The sequence below is a fragment of the Drosophila ananassae genome (assembly GCF_017639315.1).
Source record: "Drosophila ananassae strain 14024-0371.13 chromosome 4 unlocalized genomic scaffold, ASM1763931v2 tig00000061, whole genome shotgun sequence".
In the NCBI taxonomy this organism is placed as follows: domain Eukaryota; kingdom Metazoa; phylum Arthropoda; class Insecta; order Diptera; family Drosophilidae; genus Drosophila; species Drosophila ananassae.
In genome coordinates this window covers 1,187,986-1,213,757 of record NW_025319038.1, presented here as the reverse complement: position 1 = coordinate 1,213,757, position 25,772 = coordinate 1,187,986, and the positions used below count along the sequence as shown (strand labels likewise).

General features: G+C 38.5%; 2 protein-coding genes across 4 annotated transcripts in view; both read right to left on the bottom strand.

The window, feature by feature from the left end:
* LOC6504350 (zwei Ig domain protein zig-8) overlaps window positions 1–25,772 on the bottom strand; it is a 171,717-nt gene that overhangs the window by 19,342 nt on the left and 126,603 nt on the right. For all 3 annotated transcript variants that reach the window (XM_014903925.3, XM_014903928.3, XM_044717766.1), the window contains one exon: window positions 21,013–21,179. In XM_014903925.3, the coding sequence (XP_014759411.1) occupies window positions 21,046–21,179 (134 nt within the window). In that variant the 3' untranslated portion in view covers window positions 21,013–21,045. The remainder of the gene's footprint in view (window positions 1–21,012; window positions 21,180–25,772) is intronic.
* On the bottom strand, window positions 22,194–24,734 carry LOC116656340. Its single transcript, XM_032455762.2, has 2 exons — window positions 24,394–24,734; window positions 22,194–24,294 (listed from the first exon to the last, which is right to left on the bottom strand). Exon 2 carries the CDS (start codon window positions 24,068–24,070, stop codon window positions 22,220–22,222), a length of 1,851 nt encoding a protein of 616 aa, XP_032311653.1. The 5' UTR covers window positions 24,071–24,294; window positions 24,394–24,734; the 3' UTR covers window positions 22,194–22,219.

Here is a 25,772-nt window from a genome sequence, read left to right as displayed (position 1 = left end):
GCTCCGCATTTTTATTTCGGGCCTCAAGCGCAGCCTCTCCGATGTCCTTTTCTCGGCAAAGCCGAAGGACATGCCAACTGCGTTGGCATTGCACTATGGGGCATTTGACCACTTTTTGTGGCATTAATTAATAACTTAAAAAGTGACCAACATTTTTAAATTCTGTTTTTGGAATTAAGTTTATGATAATAAAAGGAAGATATTTAAAAAAAAGAGGAGTGGTCTCGCCTTTTTTTAACAAATTAAAAATTTTTTATTTTTTATTTTTTATAAAATAAAATATTTTTTTTTTAAATTATAAAGTTTATTGAAAAATAATATAATTTTAAAGAAATGGGCGTGCTTTTTCTCGCTTTTTTATTAGGAGAAACAGCTGATTGTTAATTAGTGGCGCCATCTATTACATTTATATTTATGAAACATTAAAGATTGGTCATTTTTTTATACATTCCAATTAAAAAAAAGGAATATTTTTAACTTTTAACAAATGGGTTTTGGCCCAAGAAGTTTGGCTCAAGAAGTGGAATCAAACCACGAGAGGTACACATTCGCAGCATCGTTCGCGAAGAGCCTGGAAGATAGGGACAGGGAGCAAGTTCCAAAGGCGCAGGATCGCCAACAAACGTCCTATCAAGGGCACTCCCAAGTTCACTGAACAACACAAGGCTCAGGTGCACTCCGCTCCGAGCAGCGACAGGCGTCGCGAAAACACGCCAGAGCCCATGGATGTTGACCCTTCAATGTCTAGGTTACTCAAGCCGTCTCTAGCCCCGGCATACCAAAACAGGAAGCCGGCAGAGTCCGATCGATCGGGCCCACACAAAACGCAGAGGGTTAACCACGTCGTGCAGGGCGCAGGTGAATCCGGGGTGAAATATACCGCCGCAGCTTCTGGCGCGGCTCAAGAAATTTTCGACGACGCCATTAAGGAATATGATTCGGACGTCATTAATTTTTTAGGGGAAAGTCACTACTACCCGTCATCAGGCGACGAGTGTCGTGCCAAGATTCATTACATGCCTGGCAAAGACAACCTCGTTGCAGATGCCCTTTCGAGGCAACAACTCAACGTTGTAGAAAAGGAAGAGGCATTCTCAAGCGCGGCCACAATCCACAGTGAGCTGTCGCTAACTCACACCATCCCATCCACGGACAAGCCTCTCAATTGCTTCCAAAACCAGATAACTCTGGAGGAAGCTCGCTTTTCGTCTAAACGCAGCTTTTTTCCCTTTGGAAACAAGAGACGGCATAACATTGACTTCACTTGCGAGGAGTCATTGCTGGAGGAGCTCGCGGACGTTATAGTTCCTAAAGGCGTAAACGCCATCCATTGCGATTTGCACACGCTAGCAATGGTACAGGAAAAATTGGTCGGCAATTCCCTGCCACCAAATTTTGGCACTGCAAAAACCGAGTAACGGATATTTTTGCAATTGACGAGAGACGGGAGATTCTCACTGTCGAGCACAACAGAGCTCACAAGTCTGCCCAAGAAAACGTGAAGCAGGTACTCTCCGAGTACTACTTCCCAAAAATGACCAAAATGGCGAACGAAATAGTCGATTCCTGCAGGACTTGCGCCAAGGCTAAATACGACAGACATCCAAAGAAACAGGAGCTTGGGGAAACAACAATCCCATCTCATGTAGGAGAAATGCTACACATAGACATCTTCTCCACGGATAAAAAGTATTTCCTTACGTGCATCGACAAATTCTCGAAATTTGCCGTCGTCCAACCGGTCCCCTCTAGATCCATAGAGGACCTCAAACCAGCGCTACTACAGCTGATGAACATTTTCCCTAAGGCAAAGGTCATATATTGCGACAACGAACTATCGTTGAACTCGCACACCATCGTGGCTATGCTGGAAAACCATTTCAGCGTTAGCATTTCAAATGCTCCGCCCCTCCACAGTGTCTCAAACGGACAGGTGGAACGCTTCCACAGCACTCTGGTAGATCTTGCTAGATGCCTTAAAATCGACAAAGGCATCAGCGATACCGTAGAGCTGATCCTACTGGTTACACCAAATACAACAAATCTATCCATTCGGTCATCGACAAGAGGCCGGCTGACGTGGTTCAGACTCAATCAAATGGGCCACAATACGAAATACAGGATAAGATTAAAATAGCCCAGGACAAGCTCCGAAACACGGAAAACGCTTCGCGACAAAATAGAGTGTTCGAGGTTGGCGAAAAAGTCCTAGTGAAGTCCAACAAACGCCTGGGCAACAAACTCTCACCTTTGTGTGAAGAAAAAACCGTTGAAGCGGACATGGGGACCACAGTCCTCATTAAGGGGAGGGTGGTCCACAAAGACAACCTTAGGTAGGCCGAGCGTGACTATATTATCCCTCGCCTGATAATTTTTATATTTTTTATTATCCATTTTTTGTAGCCACTTGGCATAAGTTTTGCTTCCATTATTTTAACCACGCTTTGGTGGTGGGCTACCCAATTTCAACAAAACTTACAGCACATCCAGATTAAATTTAGATAATTCGAATTAACAAATGCAAACAATAGACAGGCCAATATTTACAACAAGGTACAAATTCAAATTAATAACATTTCGGCTACCGTCAACCAACTTCTGGGGTCAGCTAAAAAACCCAAATTGATACAGGGCACCTATTCGAGATGCTTTTAACTCGAAATAGCATGATAACAATGGAGCTGCAGGGTTTAATACTAGCAGTAGCTCTTGCCAAAGTTAATGTCGTTAGCCCTAGCATCTTAGATCATGCAGACCTGGAAGGTGTGTGGATGGAAGAGCCCACCGAGACCGCGATTAGGGATGTTTTGTCCGTATCGTCCGTTAAGATATTACAATCCAATAACATCTTAAACTTTATTATTAAGTTTCCAAAGATTAATTCGGCCTGCAACAAGATCACCGTTTTCCCGGTGTCACATCACGACACCATACTCAGGCTGGAGGACAATATTATTGCTGAATGCGACGGCAATATCCACACGGTAGAAAACTGCTCTTTGACAGCAGGGGCTACATTTTGTCGGCTGGCGCGAAGAAGATCATGCGCTCAAGAGCTCCACGCTGGAGGTACAGCACATTGCGAGATCCAGCAAAGCGATTTACACCCCATCACCTATGTTGATGAGGAGATTGTAATCATAAATTATAGCCCGGCTCGAGTGTGTGTGGATAATGGCACCTGTGCCCAAATAAGGGGCACATACCTCGTCACCTTTAAAGAAGGTGCCACCGTCAACGAAACCCGATTGGTCAACCTTGACACAGCCCAGAAGAGGGCTCCAGGAGTGGCCAGCTCGCCTTCCCTAAACGTCACTATGGAACGCAACGTTCTCAGTCCTCCTTACCTTCACCGGCTGAGTGAACGTAACTTGGAACACATCAAGGAGTTCGGGGAGAGGATCAACCATCATCAAATATATCAGATGGTGTTCATAGCGGGAGCAATATGCTGCGCTTTGATTTTCATCGGCTTGGCCTATCGGCGGGTCACTTAGGCCCGAAGAACCGCGGCCCAACTAAAGGAGATGATCGCCCAAATAGGGTGGGCCGAGGGCCCGCGCAACGGCAATGTCCGATAGCCGGCGAACACTGCATATTTGCATGGCCGCTATTTTTTTTGCGCGGTTCCCACTGCATACGTACAGCCCACCTCCCGTCCAACCGACCGAGGGACGCTGCCGCGTAACGTACGGCTCGAATCGCGGGAATGGATCCGAGATAGATAAGCGAGGATTAGGAGAAAGATATTACGAGGAAGAGTGTTGCACAGATAAGGCGGTTAATATAAGCGATTTAAGATTATAAGTAGAGCAAAGTGACAAGATGTGGTAGAGACCATTTTAGTCCGAACATAATACCCTGAACGGATCGTGTTGGGCATATGTCGAACTACAATGGCTGAGGAATAGAGGACGAAAGTTTCTGTTCCTTCTACTAGGAATGTTAAAATTTAAGCGTGTTAGTAAATGCTGGCTGTCTATATTTCCATAAATAAGATTATATAGAAACATGACAGCCAGCATCGTTCTACGATTTGTTAATGATGGTAAGTTGATTAGTAAAAGTCTACTATGATAAGAGGGGAGGTAAAGATTTGCATCCCAATTAAGTCCCCTAAGCGCAAAAGTAAGGAACTTTTTTTTGTACAGATTCAATGTGATCTTGGTGTACTCCATATTGAGGACTCCAGACACACGATCCATACTCAAGAATCGGACGGACCAGTGATGTAGATAACGTTTTAGTTATGTACGGGTCATTAAATTCTTTTGACCATCGTTTAATAAAACCAAGCACACCCATAGCTTTATTAACCATGGTAGATACATGGTCGGTAAATTTAAGTTTAAAATCTAATAGGACACCTAGATCGTTAACCTGAGTTAATCGTTTTAAGGCGTTCCCATAGAGAAAGTACATAACCTGGTGAGGACTATATCGGTAAAAAGACATTTAAAAGAAGTTTACATTTCGATCCATTAAGCTTTAGGTTATTTGCTAAACACCAATTTTGAAGTTTATCCAAATCGGATTGAAGTCTAGACTGGGCGCTAGTGAATTTATACTGAAGGCATAGCTTAACGTCATCGGCGTACATAAGTACAAGTGAATTAGTTAAAGCAAGGGGCAAGTCGTTAATAAACAGAGTAAAAAGTAGGGGTCCAAGATGGCTTCCTTGGGGCACCCCCGATGTGGCGCGGACTAAACGCGAGGTAACATCTTTAAAGAAAACACGTTGGGTTCTCCCTGATAAGTAGCTCGAAATCCACATAAGAAGATCAATTAAGAATCCCAAAAGACTGAGTTTATTTATAAGAAGCAAATGGTAAACAGAGTTAAATGCTTTACTGAAGTCAGTGTATATGACGTCTGTTTGTAAGCCATTCCGGAAGCCATCCGGGATAAAAGATGTTAGCTCCAATAAGTTGGTAGTGGTGGAGCGGCGCTTCATGAAGCCATGCTGGCACGGAGTTATTATTGAACTACATAGGTGTTGCAAATGTGGAGTGATACGTTTTTCAAAAAGCTTTGGAATTGCTGACAATTTAGAGATGCCTCTATAATTAGCAGCGTCGGATTTTCTCCCTTTTTTATGCAGCGGAATAATGAAGGATTCCTTCCACATAAGGGGAAAGATCGAAGTTTCCAGCGATAGATTAAAGAGTTTAACAAGCGGTTTGCACAGTGCCTCGGCGCAGTACTTCAGAACACAGCCTGGTACTCAGGGCCTGGAGAATACACGGGCTTAACCTTAAGAAGATCCGATAACACACCACTTTGATCGAAAGATGGGAAAAATATGAGGTTGGCTGATTGGATATTATAAGTGTAAGGCTGAGCTAAACTGCTGCTAGGTGAATAGGTAGTTTGAAAAAACTGTGCAAAGAGATCGGCCATTGCCTGATCGGTGTTCGCATAAGAGTTCTCACACGTAAGCAGTGGGGGAAAAGAAACATGTTTACGCTTAGTGTTTACAAAGTTATAAAACTGCTTCGGATCCTGCCAGACAATCTATGTTAATCTATGATTGTTTAAAAGTCTACTCATACTATTCTTTAAATTTATAAGGTGCCTTGTATACCAAGGCGGATTCGTTGAAGCGGACGGATATTTCCACGGCACGCAAGCGTCGAAAAATATGTTCAAAGTGTAATAAAATTTTTGTAATGCGATGTTTATATCCTCGCATGCCAGTAAATCAGACCAATCAAATTCCTTACGAAAGAAACAAACTTTCTGAGATTTAACTGTAGACTTAAGGTCAAAAAAGTAATTATTTTCGATTGAAACCTCAAGAGTGGGATGATATGGATCCTCAGGGTTAGAAAGGGGCAAAGTTCTGGAAAGAGTAATTCCATCAGGATCAGAAACGAAACATAAGTCCAACAGCCGACCTAAAGAATTTCTAACGTGGTTAATTTGCCCGAGTGACATGTCGAACATGCCCTCAGGGAAGTCATGGTGGGAGTTAAGCTGTAAAGACGGTGAATTATCAACATTTGACCACATAAGTTCTGGGATATTAAAGTCACTCAGAGCTATCAGCTAGTCACCATCAGACAGACGATCGAAAACCAAACGAATGGCGGACAAATGTTGCCAGTATGTTGGCGGTTCGGACGAAGGTGGTATGTAAGAACAGGTAACATACAAAGATTAATCGGACAAAGTGATTTTGATGCAAAGGAATTCAATGTCACCAAACTCTTGTGATTTTACCTCTTCAGAAGCGAATTAGCACTCCTCCTCCCCTGCGCAAAGTTCCATCACATCTAAAAGTGGTGTACCTACTAGGAAAAACTTCGGAGCTTAAGATCTCCGGCTTTAACCAAGTTTCTGTAAATACAATAATGTGGGATGCAAAAAAAGAACTATCAGAATACAGTTTGGGAAGTTTACTACGTAACCCTCTTGTATTTTGATAGGTAAGTGTTAATGAAGACATTAGTTTTTTGAGATTGAGGAAGATGAGGTGGAAGGTTGATCAGTGGCCTTAACATGTGGGAGTTTTATCCCCACTAGTTTGGTTTTTTTTTTTCCCGTACTTGGCTGATGTTCTTGGACGAAAATATTCTCTGGCCAAAAGCTGGTGGAACAAATCGTCTTGAACATCTGCAAGGGCGCACGTATTTTGAAAGATAACGTGTGCCTGGTGTAAGAATATTTGAATTTTGTAATATCCACCACTTTTATGTCGACTTTTGTTTTGGCTTTGATGTAAGCCGAGATATCAATCTCAGAAGTATCAGGGGCAAGCCGGGAAACAAATATATGTTTCGATGGTGGGATCACCTGCAAGGGTTTTGGTGCCGCCGCAAATGGTACAGGGGCATCAGTACGTACCGGGGATCCGGGCGGTTGATTGCCCTGTTTGGTGACTGTTACAGGGGTTTGAATTATTGGGTTTGGGATCACTTGAAGCGATGCCACAGAGGACATATCGGACAATTGCTCATTGATTCCGAGACATTCGGAAGCCGAATTTTTCTCAGTTCCGGCCCTTGGGGAGGCCAGAGATATAAGCGGCTGCATAGTTGTCGGCTGAGCAGGCTGAAGATTATTCGACCCGAGCACATCACTAAAAGCGGATTTCTTACGCTCTGGAGACTCATTTAGTAGTTGAAGACTACTAAACTGTGTATTAAGCGCACAGAGTTGGTCATTGATTTTTCGAAAACCACTAATCAACTCCGCTTTTAGTCTGCCTCATGAACGACCTTATTTCGTCCTGAACAGCACGACAACCGTCACAGCAAAAGTGGAGACCAGACCTACGCGAGATTGCATCCGAAACTGAGGCCGTGAACCCGGCACACTTAGCGTGTAAAACGCTTTCACAGAGCCAGCAATGGATGGTAGGCTGGGAAGACGAGATTGTCTTATTGCAAGACTTTAATGCACAGACCAATTTAAAATCCATAATTATTAAAAATTTAAATAATTAATTTATTAAAAATTATTAAAAATTAAATAATTAATTTAAAAATATTATTTGATTTTATTAATGAGGAACCTTGAACCACTGTACCAAGGGAACGAAAGGGGGAGATTAAAGAGAGCAGTTAGTGCAAGTTAGTAAGATTTAAAGAAATAGAGATAAGAATCTCTATTGAGCGAGAGTAGAAGCAAAAGAATAGCAACAACACCGTGGGAGATGAAGAAGCAGAGCAAGGCTATGTTTGGAAGGTAAATTAAACAAATTATTATTTTACCTCCAAATATATCACTGCACACGCGAAGCGATACGGATCTAAGAAATTGCAATTTGTTTTTATATATGTAAAGAAATAAACACCGATTTTTTATAGAAAGCTTATTGCAAATTTTACAAAAACGTAGTGCGCACAAAAAAAATACGTCCGTCCGCTTTAAGATAAAGAGAAGAAGTTGAAATACATTTTTGTTTGCTTTAAGTTTCAGTTTGTATTTGAGTCTCACACAATAAAGAACTCCTTTACCAAAACTCCGGCACAAGCCGTAAAATTCAATTCACTTGTACTTGATTGGTTACTCAGTCTCAAGGGCGGTAACAACGGAGTTAGTAACTCCCAACATAACCTCCTGTCAGAAGGAAGAACCCTAGGCAACCGCCTAGGGTTCTTCCCTAGGGTTAAAGACATCCTCTCCAGCGAAGAACATACAACTATCCTCATCACTGAAGACATCTTCTCCAGCGAAGAACATACAACTATCCCCACCTTAATTTAATTAATTTACATCCGAACTGAACGATCAGAAATGGCAAAACCTTGCTATTTTTAAAGATGCTTGGGGTTGTTTCTAACATTTTTATTAGAAAATTGATTCGATGATGAAATTCTCATAAGGATCGGTCAGCTATATAAGATCCGATATATACATATAATAATTTAAGCTGATCACTAACTGCACGGTTATAGCCAATTCGTCTCCGCCCGAAGTAAGCTTTCCTTTCTTTCTTTTTTGAGTATTTTAAATAGTTTGTTGGTAGAAAATATTTTTACCGTGTTACTGATAGGCACATGGATGCAACTTTGTATTGCTTTTATAAGCTCTCCCATCTAAAAGCGGTCTTGGGGAAAAAAATCAGAAGGTAAATATTGATCACGTTATTATTTAAAAATAATTGCTTCAGAAGACATGGAGCGACGCCAAGTGACCGAATTCACCTCAAGCAGAAACACAAAGCGCATGCTGAGCATCATATTGCTCATGTTAAAGAAACCACGATAGCTGTGTATGTGTAGGATAATGATAATTACACAGGCCGTCAATTTCCAACTTTTTTTCGTCTACGCATAATTTTACCTGCTCCATAACCTTTGGGCTCCCCTGAATCAAAGTCCAGAACAAACATAGGTTCTATCACCCACAGTTTCCGCGGTACACCTAAGAGAAGAAAATGATCAAATTTTACCATATATTGAATTATGAAGGCCGTGTAATGAAGATGACCATCATTTTTTCTAGTACTTATCATTTTTGAAATGTATGTGTACCAAATAAAATTAAACAAGAAAGGAAAGATAACTTCGGGCGGAGCCGAAGTTGATATACCCTTGCAGTTCAGTCGCAGTCCGCTAGGTGGCGCCACGCATCTTATATTATTAGATATGTAGCGGATCGTATATAGTCGGCCGATCCTTATGAAATTTGGCATATTGAATTATTTTTCCCAAAATAGAATCTGTACCAAATCCCATCTTTCTAACTTAAAAAACACCAAAGTTATGCCAATTTCGATCGTTCTATGACAGCTATAGGATATAGTCGGCCGATCCTTATGAAATTTTGTACATAAGATATTTTGGTCAAATATAACATGTGTGGAAAGTCCCAACCCTCTAACTTAAAAAACACCAAAGTTATGGCATTTCCGATCAATCAGTTATATGGCAGCTATAGGATATAGTCGACCGATCCCGGCCGTTCCGACTTATATACTGCCTGCAAAGGAAAGAAGGATGTGTGCAAAGTTTTAACTCGATAGCTTTAAAACTGAGAGACTAGTTTGCGTAGAAACAGACAGACAGACAGACGGACAGACGGACAGACGGACAGACGGACATGCTCATATCGACTCAGGAGGTGATCCTGATCAAGAATATATATACTTTATAGGGTCGGAGATGTCTCCTTCACTGCGTTGCACACTTTTGACCAAAATTATAATACCCTCTGCAAGGGTATAAAAATGCTATCTAGCAGTGACCAGCAGTGATCTAGCATCTTTGAAATACTCATCCAAAGCTGAAATCTCAGATTTTCTACATTAATTTTTGGTCTTCTATGATTTTTCCTAAACATTTTTCTATGGCTATCTACAATTTCTGTAGACAATTTTTCTGTCTACAATTTTTTTGCTGTTAGCCTGTGTTATTTGTAATGTGTTGGGATATCAACCCAAAATAACCGGATTTCAAAAAAAAAAAGGTGAGGCGCCAAAACAATTTAGTCATGGATAAGTTGGACCACGGAGTTCTTAAAAATTTCGATATGCCATTCAAATGTTTGCAATTCTTTTTGAATGATACTATCATTGACCATATTACCCAGCAAACAAAATTTGTGTGCTTCTCAAAAAGATCCCAATATTTCGTTTTCTACAACTCATTTAGAAACTCAACAAATTATTGGCATTTTATTTTTTGGCAGTTTTTCGCTACAAAATATCCGTTCATATTAGAGGGAGCATTCGTTTGGAACAATTCACAATGTCAAAAAAATAGTTTGAAAAAAAATTGGTAATTTGCATTTTAATGATAACAGGATCCACAATCCATCGATTCTTTCGACCACAAGCAAATATACAAAATACGCCCGTTCGCGAATCAATTCAATGAGAAGTGTCAGTCAGTTCCGATGCGCAAAACGCTTATCTGTGAATCAACTTAAGAACAAATGTGTGCAACGGACAATTTTCGACAACATTTACCAGACAAACCACACAAATAGAGAGTGAAATTCTTCGATTTGTGTGACCCTTAGGTTTTTGAAATAATTTCGAGATATATTGTGAATTAGGTGTTCAAACTGGCTCATTAAATCTTGATTGTCACGGAATATTCCGGATTTCAAAAACCACATTATCTACTTTGACAATTATTATATCTTCCTTCTTGAATATCTCAAGTCTCGGAAAATATATTCTTTGTGAACTTTTCGTTCGAATCGTATTCCAAATTTTATGCGACCTCAATTCTATGTGGATGTGTGGATATTCTATAGAATTTATGGATCTGCTTCAGGAGTCGAATTGGCTTTGACGATTTGGAAGGAGAATAAGGCAGTAGAATTTGCTTCAACTTACTCGGGCACAAAGCCATTGTTGACGTGATGCGTGCACGACCTCACGGACTGCGAAGGTCAAACATAGTCTCCCCTAAACGTGTAACTCCAGGATCGCTTAGGGTCCTCCGTGGGTATTATAGAGGAGAAGTATTTAGTTGGTGGAGCCCCTAAGGCCGAAGTATAAAAATCTCCACTATTTCATCATGCGGCACCTCTAGGCCACCAGTTAGCCAGACACCTCGACCCCTATGCACGGCGAAGCACCTATTAACGGCGAAGCGCCGTGTCTTCTGAATGCTCCACAATTTCCTACTATGGTGTATGCACACATGAGTTCTTATTACACAACATAAGTGTTGAGCGGCAATACTTTGTTAGCCGAAGTCGCAACACTTCATTGTTATACCAATAACAATGTACTCAGCGACAGCGTGCCAAGTGCCCAAACACATTTCAAGTGCATATGTAATATGATATGCAATTGCATTCACCATTTAGAGCCGAATCAGCATGGTTCCCACGCTGACCACTCATATACGCATGCATAACTCTCTGCCCGTTTCTACATATTATAACTTTACTTATATATAAAATATATAAAACGGCTAGCTAGCCTTAGTGTAAGAAAACAATAAATCATTCGAATAAAGACACTGAACTGGATAATCCTTATGTCCTTTTTAATTCTACATAAGCGTGTAGAGCCCGAATCAATCAACTGGATAAGATACATCCTTTTCAATTCTACATGGCGACCGTGACTTCGGTTCAAAAGAAGAAGAAAAAGTCAAACAATCATTCAAACAATCGCATAATCAAACAACAAAATCAATGAAGAACAATAACAGCAGCAGGAAGCACAATCGTAGTCCAATAAGAAAACCTGTCCTGCGCAGGATGACCGATAAGATGATGTTCCAGCAAAACCAGCAACAGCCAAACAAACATGCGGGGAAAACGGGGAATAGAAATAACTAAGTGAGTTGAGTGCAATCAATGGGAAGACGCGGAGGTGTTAAAAATAAGGTGAACAAAAGAATAGCACACATTAAGTGGCTGTTATCACAAAAACACCACCCAGCCGACTGCCCCGAACCACTCTACTCTGCGGCCTGCAATTGCGCATGCCTGAAGCCCAAGACTAGTGGGAAGACCGGCACCGGCCCGCCTGAGCCACTAGGCCCCGGACATCTGCAGCAGATCAACAGCGAGAGGGGCAAACCGCCATTTTCGCCTACAAAGGACCGTCAGTGAAGCCAACCGGCGACGACCAGCTGACGTAGAAGATACGGGTCACTAGATAACCGGAGCATGCCTGTACTCATATATATAATATAAAATATAAGACCAAATTCTAGTAAAAGCGTGCGGAACCATTTCCGCTCGTTTAGAAGTATAGCCCGTAAAGCTATGCGAAAGAAAAGGTAGGATAAATGTAAAAGAAACAAAAAAAAATATATAAGAAAGAATAGATGAGAAGTAATTCGATAAGTAAATTCAGTGAGGAAATAGTTGATAATTATAACTATAATTATAATTGTACAGTGTATTGTATTGTATTGGTCAGTGGATTCCACTGCTAAAGTAATAAAAAAAGTTGAGCCAAATAACATTAATTTGGAATTTGTAAATATTATTCTATTAATAACACAGGCCGACAATTTCCAACTTTTTTTTTCCTCCACGCATAATTTTACCTGCTCCATAATCTTTAGGCTCCCCTGAACCAAAGTCCAGAACAAACATAGATTCTATCACCCACCGTTTCCGCGGTACACCTAAGAGAAGAAATTTATCAAATTTTACCATATATTGAATTATGTAGGCCGTGTAATGGCTACGACCATCATTGTTTCCAGTACATTTCATTTTTGAAATGTATGTGTACCAACTAAAATTAAAAAATGGTATCTAGCAGTTACCATATCTTTGGAATACTCATCCAAAGTTGAAATCTCAGATTTTCTACGTTAAGTTTTGGTCTTCTATGATTTTTCCCCAAACATTTTTCTATGGAAGATTTTTATTTTCTTATTGAAATCAGTAGATCATACCATGTTTTAATTTTGGATTTAAGGAAAAACTCGAAATAATTTTATTGAATTTAATATAGGTGGTTCAACAATATTTTCTTCAATTAAATTGGAGTTTTTAATCTCATATTTTCAAAAAGTCATGGCTATCTACAACTTCTGTAAAGCTACTAAACAAGCTGAACCTGCAATAGATACGTTTTGAATATAGAAACAGTTGTAGATAGCCATGACTTTTTGAAAATATGAGATTAAAAACTCCAATTTAATTGAAGAAAATATTGTTGAACCACCTATATTAAATTCAATAAAATTATTTCGAGTTTTTCCTTAAATCCAAAATTAAAACATGGTATGATCTACTGATTTCAATAAGAAAATAAAAATCTTCCATAGAAAAATGTTTGGGGAAAAATCATAGAAGACCAAAACTTAACGTAGAAAATCTGAGATTTCAACTTTGGATGAGTATTCCAAAGATATGGTAACTGCTAGATACCATTTTTTAATTTTAGTTGGTACACATACATTTCAAAAATGAAATGTACTGGAAACAATGATGGTCGTAGCCATTTCACGGCCTACCTAATTCAATATATGGTAATATTTGATCAATTTCTTCTCTTAGGTGTACCGCGGAAACGGTGGGTGATAGAACCTATGTTTGTTCTGGACTTTGGTTCAGGGGAGCCTAAAGGTTATGGAGCAGGTAAAATTATGCGTGGAGATTTTTTGCTGTTGGCCTGTGTAATTGTTGTCATAATGTGTGCCAATCGTTTTTATAAATTAAACAAATTTTACAATAAATGTTTGAAAAAAAGATATATGAGCCAAGCAAACGACTTTGACAAAATTTAAAAAAAACAAGAACGGAAAGCTAACTTCGGGCGGAGCGGAAGTTTATATACCCTTGCAGTTGAGTCACAGTCCGCTAGGTGGCGCCACGCATCTTATATTATTGGATATATAGCAGATCGTATATAGTCGGCCGATCCTTATGAAATTTGGCAAATCAGATTATTTTGTCCAAAATAGAATCTGTACCGAGTCCCATCTTTCTAACTTAAAAAACACCAAAGTTATGCCAATTTCGATCGTTCTATGACAGCTATAGGATATAGTCGGCCGATCCTTATGAAATTTTGTACATAAGATATTTTGGTCAAATATAACATGTGTGGAAAGTCCCAACCCTCTAACTTAAAAAACACCAAAGTTATGGCATTTCCGATCAATCAGTTATATGGCAGCTATAGGATATAGTCGACCGATCCCGGCCGTTCCGACTTATATACTGCCTGCAAAGGAAAGAAGGATGTGTGCAAAGTTTTAACTCGATAGCTTTAAAACTGAGAGACTAGTTTGCGTAGAAACAGACAGACAGACAGACGGACAGACGGACAGACGGACAGACGGACATGCTCATATCGACTCAGGAGGTGATCCTGATCAAGAATATATATACTTTATAGGGTCGGAGATGTCTCCTTCACTGCGTTGCACACTTTTGACCAAAATTATAATACCCTCTGCAAGGGTATAAAAATATATATATATATATGCATGTGTATCCAAGTATGAATACACAAAGAGCCATAAACAAAACATATTTCAATACCTAATATTCTTAATACTTCAATAATAATTGCAAATAGTGACGAGCCAGAATCAAAAGAAGTTATTGTTCAATAAGATTTGGAAAAAGGAGAAGTAAATAATCTCACTATCCCATCTATACTAATGTCTGAATTGGACAATTTTCCAGATTCAGATAATAGCTCGAGCATAGTTGAAGAAAAATGTATTACAATGGCACAATCAAATACTGATTTTATCAACACTGCAACAAAGCTTATACCAGTATTTGATGGTGAAGCAGAAAATTTAGCAAGTTTTCTCGATGCACTGGAGATTATAGAATCAATAAAAGAACAATTAGCTATTTCAATAATAAAGACAAAGCTACACTATGATGATGCCATATCCAAATTCGTAAACAGTTTCACGGAAGCAACTGGACAACCTAATACTGTCCTTTATTTTAAAAATTATTCACCGCGTGGTGGAAACCGCGGACGTGGAAATTTCAGAGGAAACTCTCGTGGTCGTAATAATAATTACAACAATTCCAATTATAACAATAATGAGCAAGGCCAATATAGAGGGAACTCAAAAGGCCGTGGCAACTCGGATCGAGGCCACAATAACAGTAACACAAATAATAATGTGAGAGTTGCACAGAATAATTCGGAAGAAATTCAATTGCCAATTAGATTTCAAACCAAATGAAGATTGGTTCATAATGAGACCAAACAATTTGAATTTCCCAATTTATGTTCCAATAACAAGGTTTTCAAAAAAAAAACATCGAACCATCGAGCAAGTCAACCACATAACTTCTGAAATCAGAAATGCATTCGAACAAAGGGAGTACTGCACTGCGATGTTTCTGGACGTATCACAAGCTTTCGACTGAGTATGGCTACAAGGTTTAATGCACAAAATAACAGAAATGCTCCCAACAAACACTCATAAACTTCTGAAGTCATACCTTTACAACAGGAAATTCTCAGTAAGATGTAATGATGCCATGTCCGATGATTACATCATCAGTGCCGGAGTTCCTCAAGGCAGCGTGTTATGACCAACACTCTACCTTATCGACACTGCGGACACCCCAACGAGCATGCAACTCACCACATCCACTTTTGCTGATGACACAGCGATCCTAAGCCGCTCGAGATGCCCCAAGCAAGCAACGGCGCAACTTGCTAAACGTTAACGAAATTAACGAACAAAAATGCAAACACGTAACGTTCACACTTAACAGGCAAGACTGCCCCCCACTTATTCTAAACAACACAGTGGTTCCGGTAGCAAATGAAGTGATATATCTTGGCGCAGCCACATTGAAGCCAAAAGAACTCATTTAAAGCTCAAAGCCAGCAACCTCCACTGGCTTATCAATAGCCGCTCGCCCCTTAGCGAGCTCCTATACAACACAGTTCTGAACCATCACCGGAGCACCGTGGTACGTTCGGAATGCAAACATTCACAGGGACCTTGACATACTACTCGTCAGAAAAGAGATCACAAAAAAGTACTACAACGGGCTATCAGTACATCCAAATCATCTCGCGGGGGCATCTCTCGAAATTAAACTGTTAGTTAACGTATTATTTTAAGATTTGCAACCTTATTGTTAGACTCATAAAGAGAAGATTCAATAAATAAAATCAAGCTTAAACAAAAAAAAAATGTTCCAATAACATACAGTTCTGGTAATAATTCCATTATTCTACCACCAAGATCCCAAGATATGAGCCACCTTCGAACTATGACATAGTTCACAAAAATCCAGAAAATAGAGAAAAAACTGTCTTATCTCAATTAGCTAAAAATTTCCCACTGTTATTAGTTCCGAAGAAATCACTTCCCGGATCTGATAATAAAAAATGGCGATTAGTAATTAGTAGTCATTTCAGAGGATGATGCCTATTGCATTCTCTGGATTAGAACCTTCACAAGCATTCCTTTATATGGATGACTTAATAGTTATAGGTTGTTCCGAAAAGCATATGCTTCAAAACTTAACTGACGTTTTTGAGAAATGTAGGGAATACAACCTTAAGTTACATCCTGAAAAATGCTCATTTCATAAAAAAAAAATGCTCATAATAACGGATGCAAGTAAGCTCCAAGCATGTGGAGCGGTTTTAACTAAAAAAAAAATGGACTCCAACTTCTTATGCATCAAGATCGTTTACTAAGGGTGAAAGTAATAAAAGTACAATAGATCAAGAATTGACAGCAATTCATTGGGCAATAACTTATTTCAGACCATATGTTTATGGTAGGCTTGAACTGCAAGCCGGTATAAATAAAATCAGCCAACTCAAGGTGGCACCGTGGGAAACTATCTTTGAATATACTTCAATAGATAATTTCAAATTTATGGGCAATAAAATATTATAACATTAAGAGTAGCGCTCAACCCGGTGACCATAATAAAAAAACAAAATGATAAAGAAGCAATTCTGTGTAATTTCGATCCCATACAAGGAGGTCATACTGGTATTTCAAAAACTTTAGTAAAAATTAAAAGATATTATTTTTGGTATATGACTATAATTTGGTATATTTGGTCCGCTACCCAAATCAGAAAATGGTAACGAGTATGCAGTAATTTTAATATGTGACCTAACCAAGTATTTAGTTGCCATACCTGTACCAAACAAGAACGCTCCATTATAGAAAATTTGTGCAAGTATTTAAATATTAAAAATATTACGTCTACAGCACACCACCACCAGACAGCTGGAACAATAGAGAGAAGTCATAGAACTTTTAATGAATACATACGATCTTATATATCGGTTGATAAAACTGATTGGGACGTATGGATTCAATATTTTGTCTTTTGTTTCAACACGGCCTCTTCTTTGGCACATAATTATTGTCCATATGAGCTAGTATTTGGTAAAACAAGTAATTTACCAATACAATTTAATAGCATAGAAACAATATATAATGTATTATGCTAAAGCTGATTATGCTAAAGAAAGTAAATAAAGATTAGAAGTAGCATATAAAGGAGCTAGGATAATGATAGAAGAGCATAAGAATAAAAATAAGGTACTATATGATCAGAAAGTAAACAATATAGATATATCAGTAGGAGATAAAGTTTTATTGAGAAATGAAACCGGTCATTAGTTAGATTATAAAAATACGGGTCCGTATAAAGTAACGGAAATAGGAGATAGAAATAATATTATAATAATTAACGGCAAAAACAAAAAACAGACCGTTCATAAGGGTAGACTTATACATTTTATTTCATAACCACATTTAGTATGGCCACACATAGATAATAAAATATATATACAGTAGGGAGCAAAATTGAGTACATGTTGAAAATTTGATGTTTAGGTGCTCATAACACATAAACGAGAAAGTAAATGGTAATACCTTTTTTTTCTAAGATTATATATCTTATTCATAACAAAATGGCATATTTATTTTAACCATTAAAAAAACCGTTTACTAGATATAAATTAAAATCAGTAGCAACATGCATATACTCAGTTTAGAACCTAACGTGATTCGAACTGTATTGTTGCTTTTATTAAAGAAACCCCTGTAATAATAAGTCACCTTTCACCATCATAACTCAGAGAGCGACACGTCAAAGAAAGTTTCTTCATTGATCTAAAATTTTCTTTTTGTTTTGGTGATAAAATGAAAAAAACATCGTCAGATCAAGAGAACAGCATTGTTTCTTTAACAAATCAAGGTTTCTCAACGCGTGCCATTGGAAAAAAACTTAACATAAGCCAATCAGTGGTGGTTAGAGTCCAAAAAAGGAAAAATGTGAAGTCAAAAAATTTAAGTGGTCGCCCTCGCCTTTTAAAGGACTCTGATGCTAGGCTCATGATGCAAAGAATGAGGAAAAATAGAAATTTAACCCCGAAAGAGGTTCGACGGAAATCAAAAAAAATGTTAGTCAATGGAAAGCCAGAAGGGCTTTAAAAAAAATAGGGTATAAGGCAGCCGTGAAAAAAAATAAACCATCTATTTCCAAAAAGAATGCTAGGGCTCGCCTCAAATTTGCACGAGATCATAAAAATTGGACCACAGAACAGTGGAAACGTGTGATATGGTCCGACGAATCAAAATTTAATCGAATGCAATCGGATGGAAAGCAGTATTGCTGGCGCAGACCTGGGGAAAAGCTAAATAGAACCCATATCAGGGAAAGTGTGAAGCATGGTGGGGGAAATGTTATGGTTTGGGGGTGTTTTACATAAATAAATATAAATATCTTTAGTACACAAATATTTTTAATTAATTTCATTTTCTTTGTCGTTTTCTTTGTGGACATGCTTATATCCACTCAGGAGGTGATCCTGATCAAGAATATATATACTTTATAGGGTCCTTCACTGCGTTGCACACTCTTGACCAAAATTATAATACCCTCTGCAAGGGTATAAAAATACATAAAAAAAAACACATGAGTTCTATTACACAACATAAATGTTGAGCGGCAACACTTTGTTAGCCGAAGTCGCAACACTTCATTGTTATACCAATAACAATGTACTCAGCGACAGCGTGCCAAGTGCCCAAACACATTTCAAGTGCATATGTAATATGATATGCAATTGCATTCACCATTTAGAGCCGAATCAGCATGGTTCCCACGCTGACCACTTATATACATATGTGCATGCATAACTTCTTGCCTGTTTCTACATATTGTATCTTTACTTATATATAAAATATATAAAACGGTTGGTCTGCCGCTGCGTCGACAGCTAGCAAGCCTTAGTGTAAAAAAGCATTAAATCATTCGAATAAAGACACTTAACTGGATAAGACATATCCTTTTTAATTCTACATAAGCGTGTGGAGCCCGAATCAATCAACTGGATAAGACACATCCTTTTCAATTCTACACTACGTAAGGTTAGGACCGACTCCAACTCACTGCGGAGCTCGCCTTAAAAGCGCCGCGAACGCTCCGTCGTAATTTGTCACTGCTTCTCGTGCTTTCGTCAGTCCCGCAACAACTCCTCACAGTGCAATGAGCCCTGAGTGGGTGACCTTTCTCTAGAGTTTCTTGATTTATTTGCCGCCTTATTTTGTCCGAACGATCTTCTTCACTTCGTGTTAGAAACGCAAAAGAAAGCTACTTCTTCGCGGTTTTCTCAGCTTTATGCCTATTGCCAGACCGCCAAAACCCGCCCTGAAATATGGAAATAGGGTTCTTCTATAAAGTAGGGCTGCCACGTAGGCCCCCGCCCGATGTTACACCATGCCAGAGGGAGCAACAGCGGGGGGCAGGCAAGCTAGCACGACTGCGCACACGGACAAAGAAGAAAGAGGAGACGGCGTGTAACGGAACGGTTCCGGAAGGGCCAGCTGTGTTTAGAAAGTGCGGAAGGAAAGAAATGCGTTTGAAATATAGACGGCATGAGGGGGTAGCAGCGGGGGCCGTCGAACCAGCACGGCTTGGCGCACGGAAGAAGCAGAAAGAGGAAACTGCGTTGAACGTAACAGTGACGTGGGCGCCAGCGCGGCCGCGCTCGAAAGACGTAGGAGAGAGCGGAAACAGCGGGGAACGTAGCGGCCCACGACAGCGCTGTTGTGTTTAGAAAATGCAAAAAAAGAATAAATTCATTTGGAAGAGCCAAAGGGAGACCGCCTGGGTATCTGGAGACGGGCGGTGACCTGCATTATAACAAAATTTCTGAATTGATGATGAATTAATTGAATTGAAATTCTCATAAGTATCGGCCAACTATATACGATCCGATATATATATAAAAATATAAGCTGCTACCTATCTGGGGTATATCAACAAAAGGCTTCATTCCAATCCCATATCTCCTAGTGGTTGCAATTCTTTTCCAGTTTTGACCAAACTCAGCGAATTAAGTTTCCTCGTTTAGTCATTCCCTGCCAAGAAAGGTTGGAGGTCCACGGATTTAGCGACGCTAGTTTGGATGCGTATGAAGCTTGCGTATATGTATTGTCAGTGTCTGATATGCTCAAAGAGTCGAGTGGCACCAATAAAGACTCATACATTACCGAAGCTGAAACTATCTGGAGCTGAGTTACTAGCAAGACTGATGGCTGAAGTTGCTGTTGTTGGAACTTATAAAGGAGATTATTGTTATTGTTGGTGTGACTCCTCGGTTGCCCTATCCTGGACTCATAACGAACCAGCTCGATTTAACTTGTTTTAATCGCGTCCCTTCCACACAGGAGCTCACCAAAGCAATGAAATGGCGTTATGTTTTTACTGCCTTTAACCCAGCCGATGTTGACCAGCTGGATTTTGATGGACGTTATCCGATCATTCTTGCCAGAGCCCTGGTATACATACATTTGAAAAATACTATGTACTAAAAAAATTATGGTCAACGCAATTACACGTTCTACATAATTCAATACATGGTAAAATTTGATCAATTCCCTCTCTTAGGTGTACCTCGGAAACTGTGAGTAATGGAATTTATGTTTGTTCTGGACTTTGATTCAGGGGAGCCCAAAGGTTATGGAGCAGTTGAAACTATGCATGGAGATTTTTTGCTATGTGCGTGTGTTGTTGAATATCTATTCGAATATTTTAGGCTTAATTTTAATTATAGTAATTTAATATGCCAAATCGTAGTTAATAAATAAGTATTATTCTTACCTTAACGTAATTTTGTTTTTATGGAACAATTAGTCATCTCCCTTTTGGATTTACATCTATGTAAAGACGTGAAATATATAAAATTTTTATTGATATGAATATAATCGTTGCAGTGTCGCCACGTGACCTTCTCGCACCACTAGTTTGCATGGCTGCGGGTTGTTCACCTAAAAACAAAATTTTTTTAATATATATCATAGAAAATATGGTCCCGCGGGTCCCGTGGAAATAAATTGAACTAATTTTACTAGATAAGGAATTTTTATGGCGTAATATACCGAATTAGTAATTTAAAGAATTAAAATTTTTGACTTATGACCTAATAAGATAATAAACTGGCAACCCCTACCAACGATATCTTTGGAACTCTTCTCGAAAGTAGAAATTTAAATCTTTATAAATTTTAAACATATAAACATTTTTATATATATACATATATATATATATATTTATATATATATATTTATTATAACATATATATATTTATATATATATATTTATTATAACATATATATATTTATATATATATATGTATTATACATTATTTATATGTCGTAGATGAGTTAGATTTAATTTAAAATATTATTTACTGATTGATTATAAGTTAAGTGTATAGGCTAAGACGAAATAAAAGAGCATTGCAAATGAGGAAAGAATGAAGAGAGAGAAGCTTATTTGAATAAGAGCTCGGTAGGGAAGGAGAGTAAAGCCCTGCTGAGTGTGGCGCAATGATGGAAAGAAGGAAGAGGAAAGGGAAGGCAATTAAGAACAGCCATCCGAAGTGAACGGACATAAAAGAATATCGTTGCGACTCGCTGCGCGTGGTGAAATAGAAAATGAGTGAGAAAAACGACCAATATTTCCCGACATCACACTGTGGGCAAAAATCCCGTTTTTGGTGCATAAACTCTAGTTTATAAGATATTGACTTGAAACTTTTTTTGTTGTATTATTTTAACTAAAACAAAATTTTGGTTTTTGTTTTTTTTTTAATTTGCGTACCGCTCAGTGGTTAAAAATTCACTTTTATTTAAGAAATTGTTACAAATTATAATTTGAATCACATTTGGTATTACATTATAGAAAAATAAAATTAAAATCTGTTACGTATTTAGAATCTATTGTTAAATTTTACAAACACTGAAAAAAAATTGGATAACATTTTTTTAATAACTTAAAAATTTTAACTTACTCTTTTCCTTGTGTTTTAGTTTTCAATATCGTCTGGTACCTCTTCCTCTAATTCGATTTCAAAAGTGTCACTTACATCATCGTTGCCATTTTCTTCATCTGTGTCTTCTGCGCACGAGTTTTGGGATGTACTTCCGTTTTTGTGGCCAACACCTGGGGATATGATTGGCGAATCCAAAAGATCGACAACCTCTGCTGGCAGAGGCATCCTGTTGGTTTTTGTGAACCAAGAACTAGACAGTAAAGGATCAGACGAATCCATAGCTCTGTGAAAGACATCTGACATATTGTCAATCCGGCTACATTTTCTGGCATGATTTTGCCGGTCAGCCTTGAAAAGCTTGTGTCTTGCTTCTGATGCACTTTCTGCTAAGGAGCCAACAGGAACAATTGATTTTTCAATGATAATGTATCCATGTACTAAAATTTTGTGTACTGTTGGCGACATGGGGTACCAAAAATAATTGCTCCTATATATAGTAAAAGTTTCAAAACAGAATAATTTGAACTTTTCTGAATTTATAGGGTAATGACAATTTATGGCTATCAAAATTATATGTAGGCGCTGAATCAAATTGTGATCTATTCCTAGTATAGAGGACAATAATTTTGGGTTGGAGAATGCCCGCCTCGCCGTATTTCCGTCATTTGTATTGCCACTGCCATTTTGTCTCGGCTTGTCCACATGAAGCCCCATATCTTTCCAAAACGCTGCTTGAACTTTATATTTTCGTGCCTCCAATTCGATTTTGTCATTTCCCTTAACATGCCACTTTCTAAGCTCAATTCTGTATGATATTTTAAGCAAGAATTCAAAAAAGCGAATCCATGCATGAAGGGAACTTAATCCATACTGATCCGTATGTGGCTTCATAACAAATATTTTGGAATAAAAATCACTTGTAGTAAGAAGCTGGGTGGGCTTTGCCCCACACATTGGACACGACTGGCAGGAATTTGTTCCTGTTAATATATTTAAGACCTTGCCGTCTATAAGTGTTAGGTGCCCATCGAATTTTACAAAAATTGCATTCGATTGAAAAGCATGCACGTATAAATCCAGGTTTTTAATCTGATTGTCCAAGTTTTCTTTTTCTTCTAATATAAGAGACGTTGTTTCCTTTAAGTATGCTATTTTTAGAGGACGGCAAAATCGTATGGACTGAGGCGATTTATTTAACCAAATGACTCTTTGTTTTTGATCTATCATTTTTATGGGAATAATTGATGTAACAAATAGAGAATCATCTAAAGATTGAGACTCTGCGATGCTTAATTTTTGTTTGTATAAACTGTGACCAGTAGACCCATCAAACCCATAGCTAAAAATAAGAGTACACTGAGTAACATCTGAAAGTATTTCACAAACTTCCTTTTGCATCAGTAATATTCTTGAAGCGGTATGGTTCAATAAGTTTTGCATGGAAACTTTTGCTTCATTTTCGGTGCATTCTATTCCAGCAGGTCTACATTTTAATTTCTCCTCGGCTATTTTCGAATAAGAGGGGTAAATGTCGCAGCCATGTTGTTTACTAAGTTGTTTTACATTTATGTATTGCTGCTTAGTAAACCCATTTTCCATAAAAAAAGCGAATGCCTTTTCAGGAGTAATTGGACTCGGAGCCAGCAATCCAGTTCTATCAGATTTTTTTATAACTTCATTTTCAGTTGATTTTCTGGCAGAAATGTTAGCAGCGTGTAGTAACAAAGGGGTTGAATTTTGATTTTCTATCGCAAGTTCAGATGCCAGCTTTATTTTGAGTCGTTTACCAGCAGCTTCATATGTCAATTTCGGACGACCACCTTTCTTCTGTGGGGATTCATTTATATCAAAAAGTCGTATAGTCATATTGCCGGCTAGCCACATGGCGTGTTTTTGTCTAAATCGCTTTATGTTTCGGCAGCATCGTGGCAAATGTTTATTAATGTAATTAATAAAGTTAGTAATTTTATTTAATATTTTTTGGTTTATTGTTTCGATTTGATGATCGTCATTCAATTTGTCGAATATGTAAGTCTCCAAGGCTTCTCGCGAGCGTTTGTTGCTTTCCCAAATTGCAAGAAGAGCCCCGTGACCAAACACATATGTGCCTGGATAAACGCAAGTTTACCAAAAAGGAGCAAAAAGGAGCAAAAATGGTTAATTGTATGACAACAAGGACACTTTTGTAGTTAATTTCTCGTTCTTACTCTTTTGCAAGGCTGTGCCATTAATAAGTTATTCTCCACAAAACACAAACACAATTGTTAGTTCAAATCTAAAAAGATACACATATGAAACAGTTCACAGTTGGACAACAAGACATATAACAACAAATGTTTAAGCTAATTTGCATTAATAATTACCTTCGCAAGGAATTTCCATTTTTAGATTTTTAAAACTTTTTTTTCACACAAAGCAGCAAGCACTCAAAGTTTACCAGTTTTTCGCGCCAATTTAACAACATTGCAGGGTCTCTCAAGCAGCTAAATTTGTTTGAGTGGCAACACTACAGGGTTGCCACCAAAAATGTTTTGAAAGCGGGTTTTTTCAAATGAAGATATCTAGATTCGATTAGTATGGGTCATTCATAAAAATTAATTAGGAAAAAAAATAGGTTTATGCACCAAAATCGGATTTTTTACCCATTGTGCATCAGAAGCGAGATCACCGCCCCTACAAGATAACTCGGAAAATAGCTGGCGCAGACTATTAGAATCGCAAAATAGAGTGTTAACCGAACTACTAAAAGGCACACCGCAACCTAACACGCGCGCCGCATCCGCGATGTTACCGACATTCAACTCCGAAGTTGCAGAAGTGACGCGGCAGCATGGTGCAAAACGGCGGACATGATTCTAAGTGAACATCCACATGAAGGTGCATCCTTGGTGATGACGCTCAGCAAATCGCTGCTCGGTGGTGCATCGCAGTGGCTGTCGCAAATTTGTTTTCCTGGAATGAGCTGGTCGCTATTCCGAGAATTATTTATGGAACGCTACGAAGGCAACGAGACGCCGGCAGCAGTGTTGCTCTATATGCTCAAGGGACGTCCTAATGCAAATGAATGCCTCTAAGTGTATTCCAGTCGCCTAATTACATCATTATTGACCAAGTGGAAATCAATGACCCATGAGGAGATCGCCATATCCCTAGTCTTGGCTCATGCATCCCAAATTGACCCCACACTCCAGCGTGTAGCGTTCACTACAAGAAACAGTCGGCGCCAAGCTCGCCGGTAAAAGAATCCATAACATGGTTGTTTTGAGAGGCATAGGCGACAATATTGCAAGAGCAATATGCAAATTCTGTCCACCATACAAATTTCTGAGTTTAATTTTGAATCGTCATTTCACGTAGTCCAATATGATAATTGGACAAGACATTTTTGAGCTTGGTTTTGGAGTAACTTTAGAAAGAGATAGATTCGATATTTACAGAACTCAAACCGTGTTGTCTTTAAACAATGATTAAAATGTAAATGCAATAGATCATAAAAGTAATGTTAGTAATAGAGTTAAGTAATAGCGATAAGTTAAAATTAAACGACATACTGGCCAAATATTCCAAATTTCTCATTGATGACATT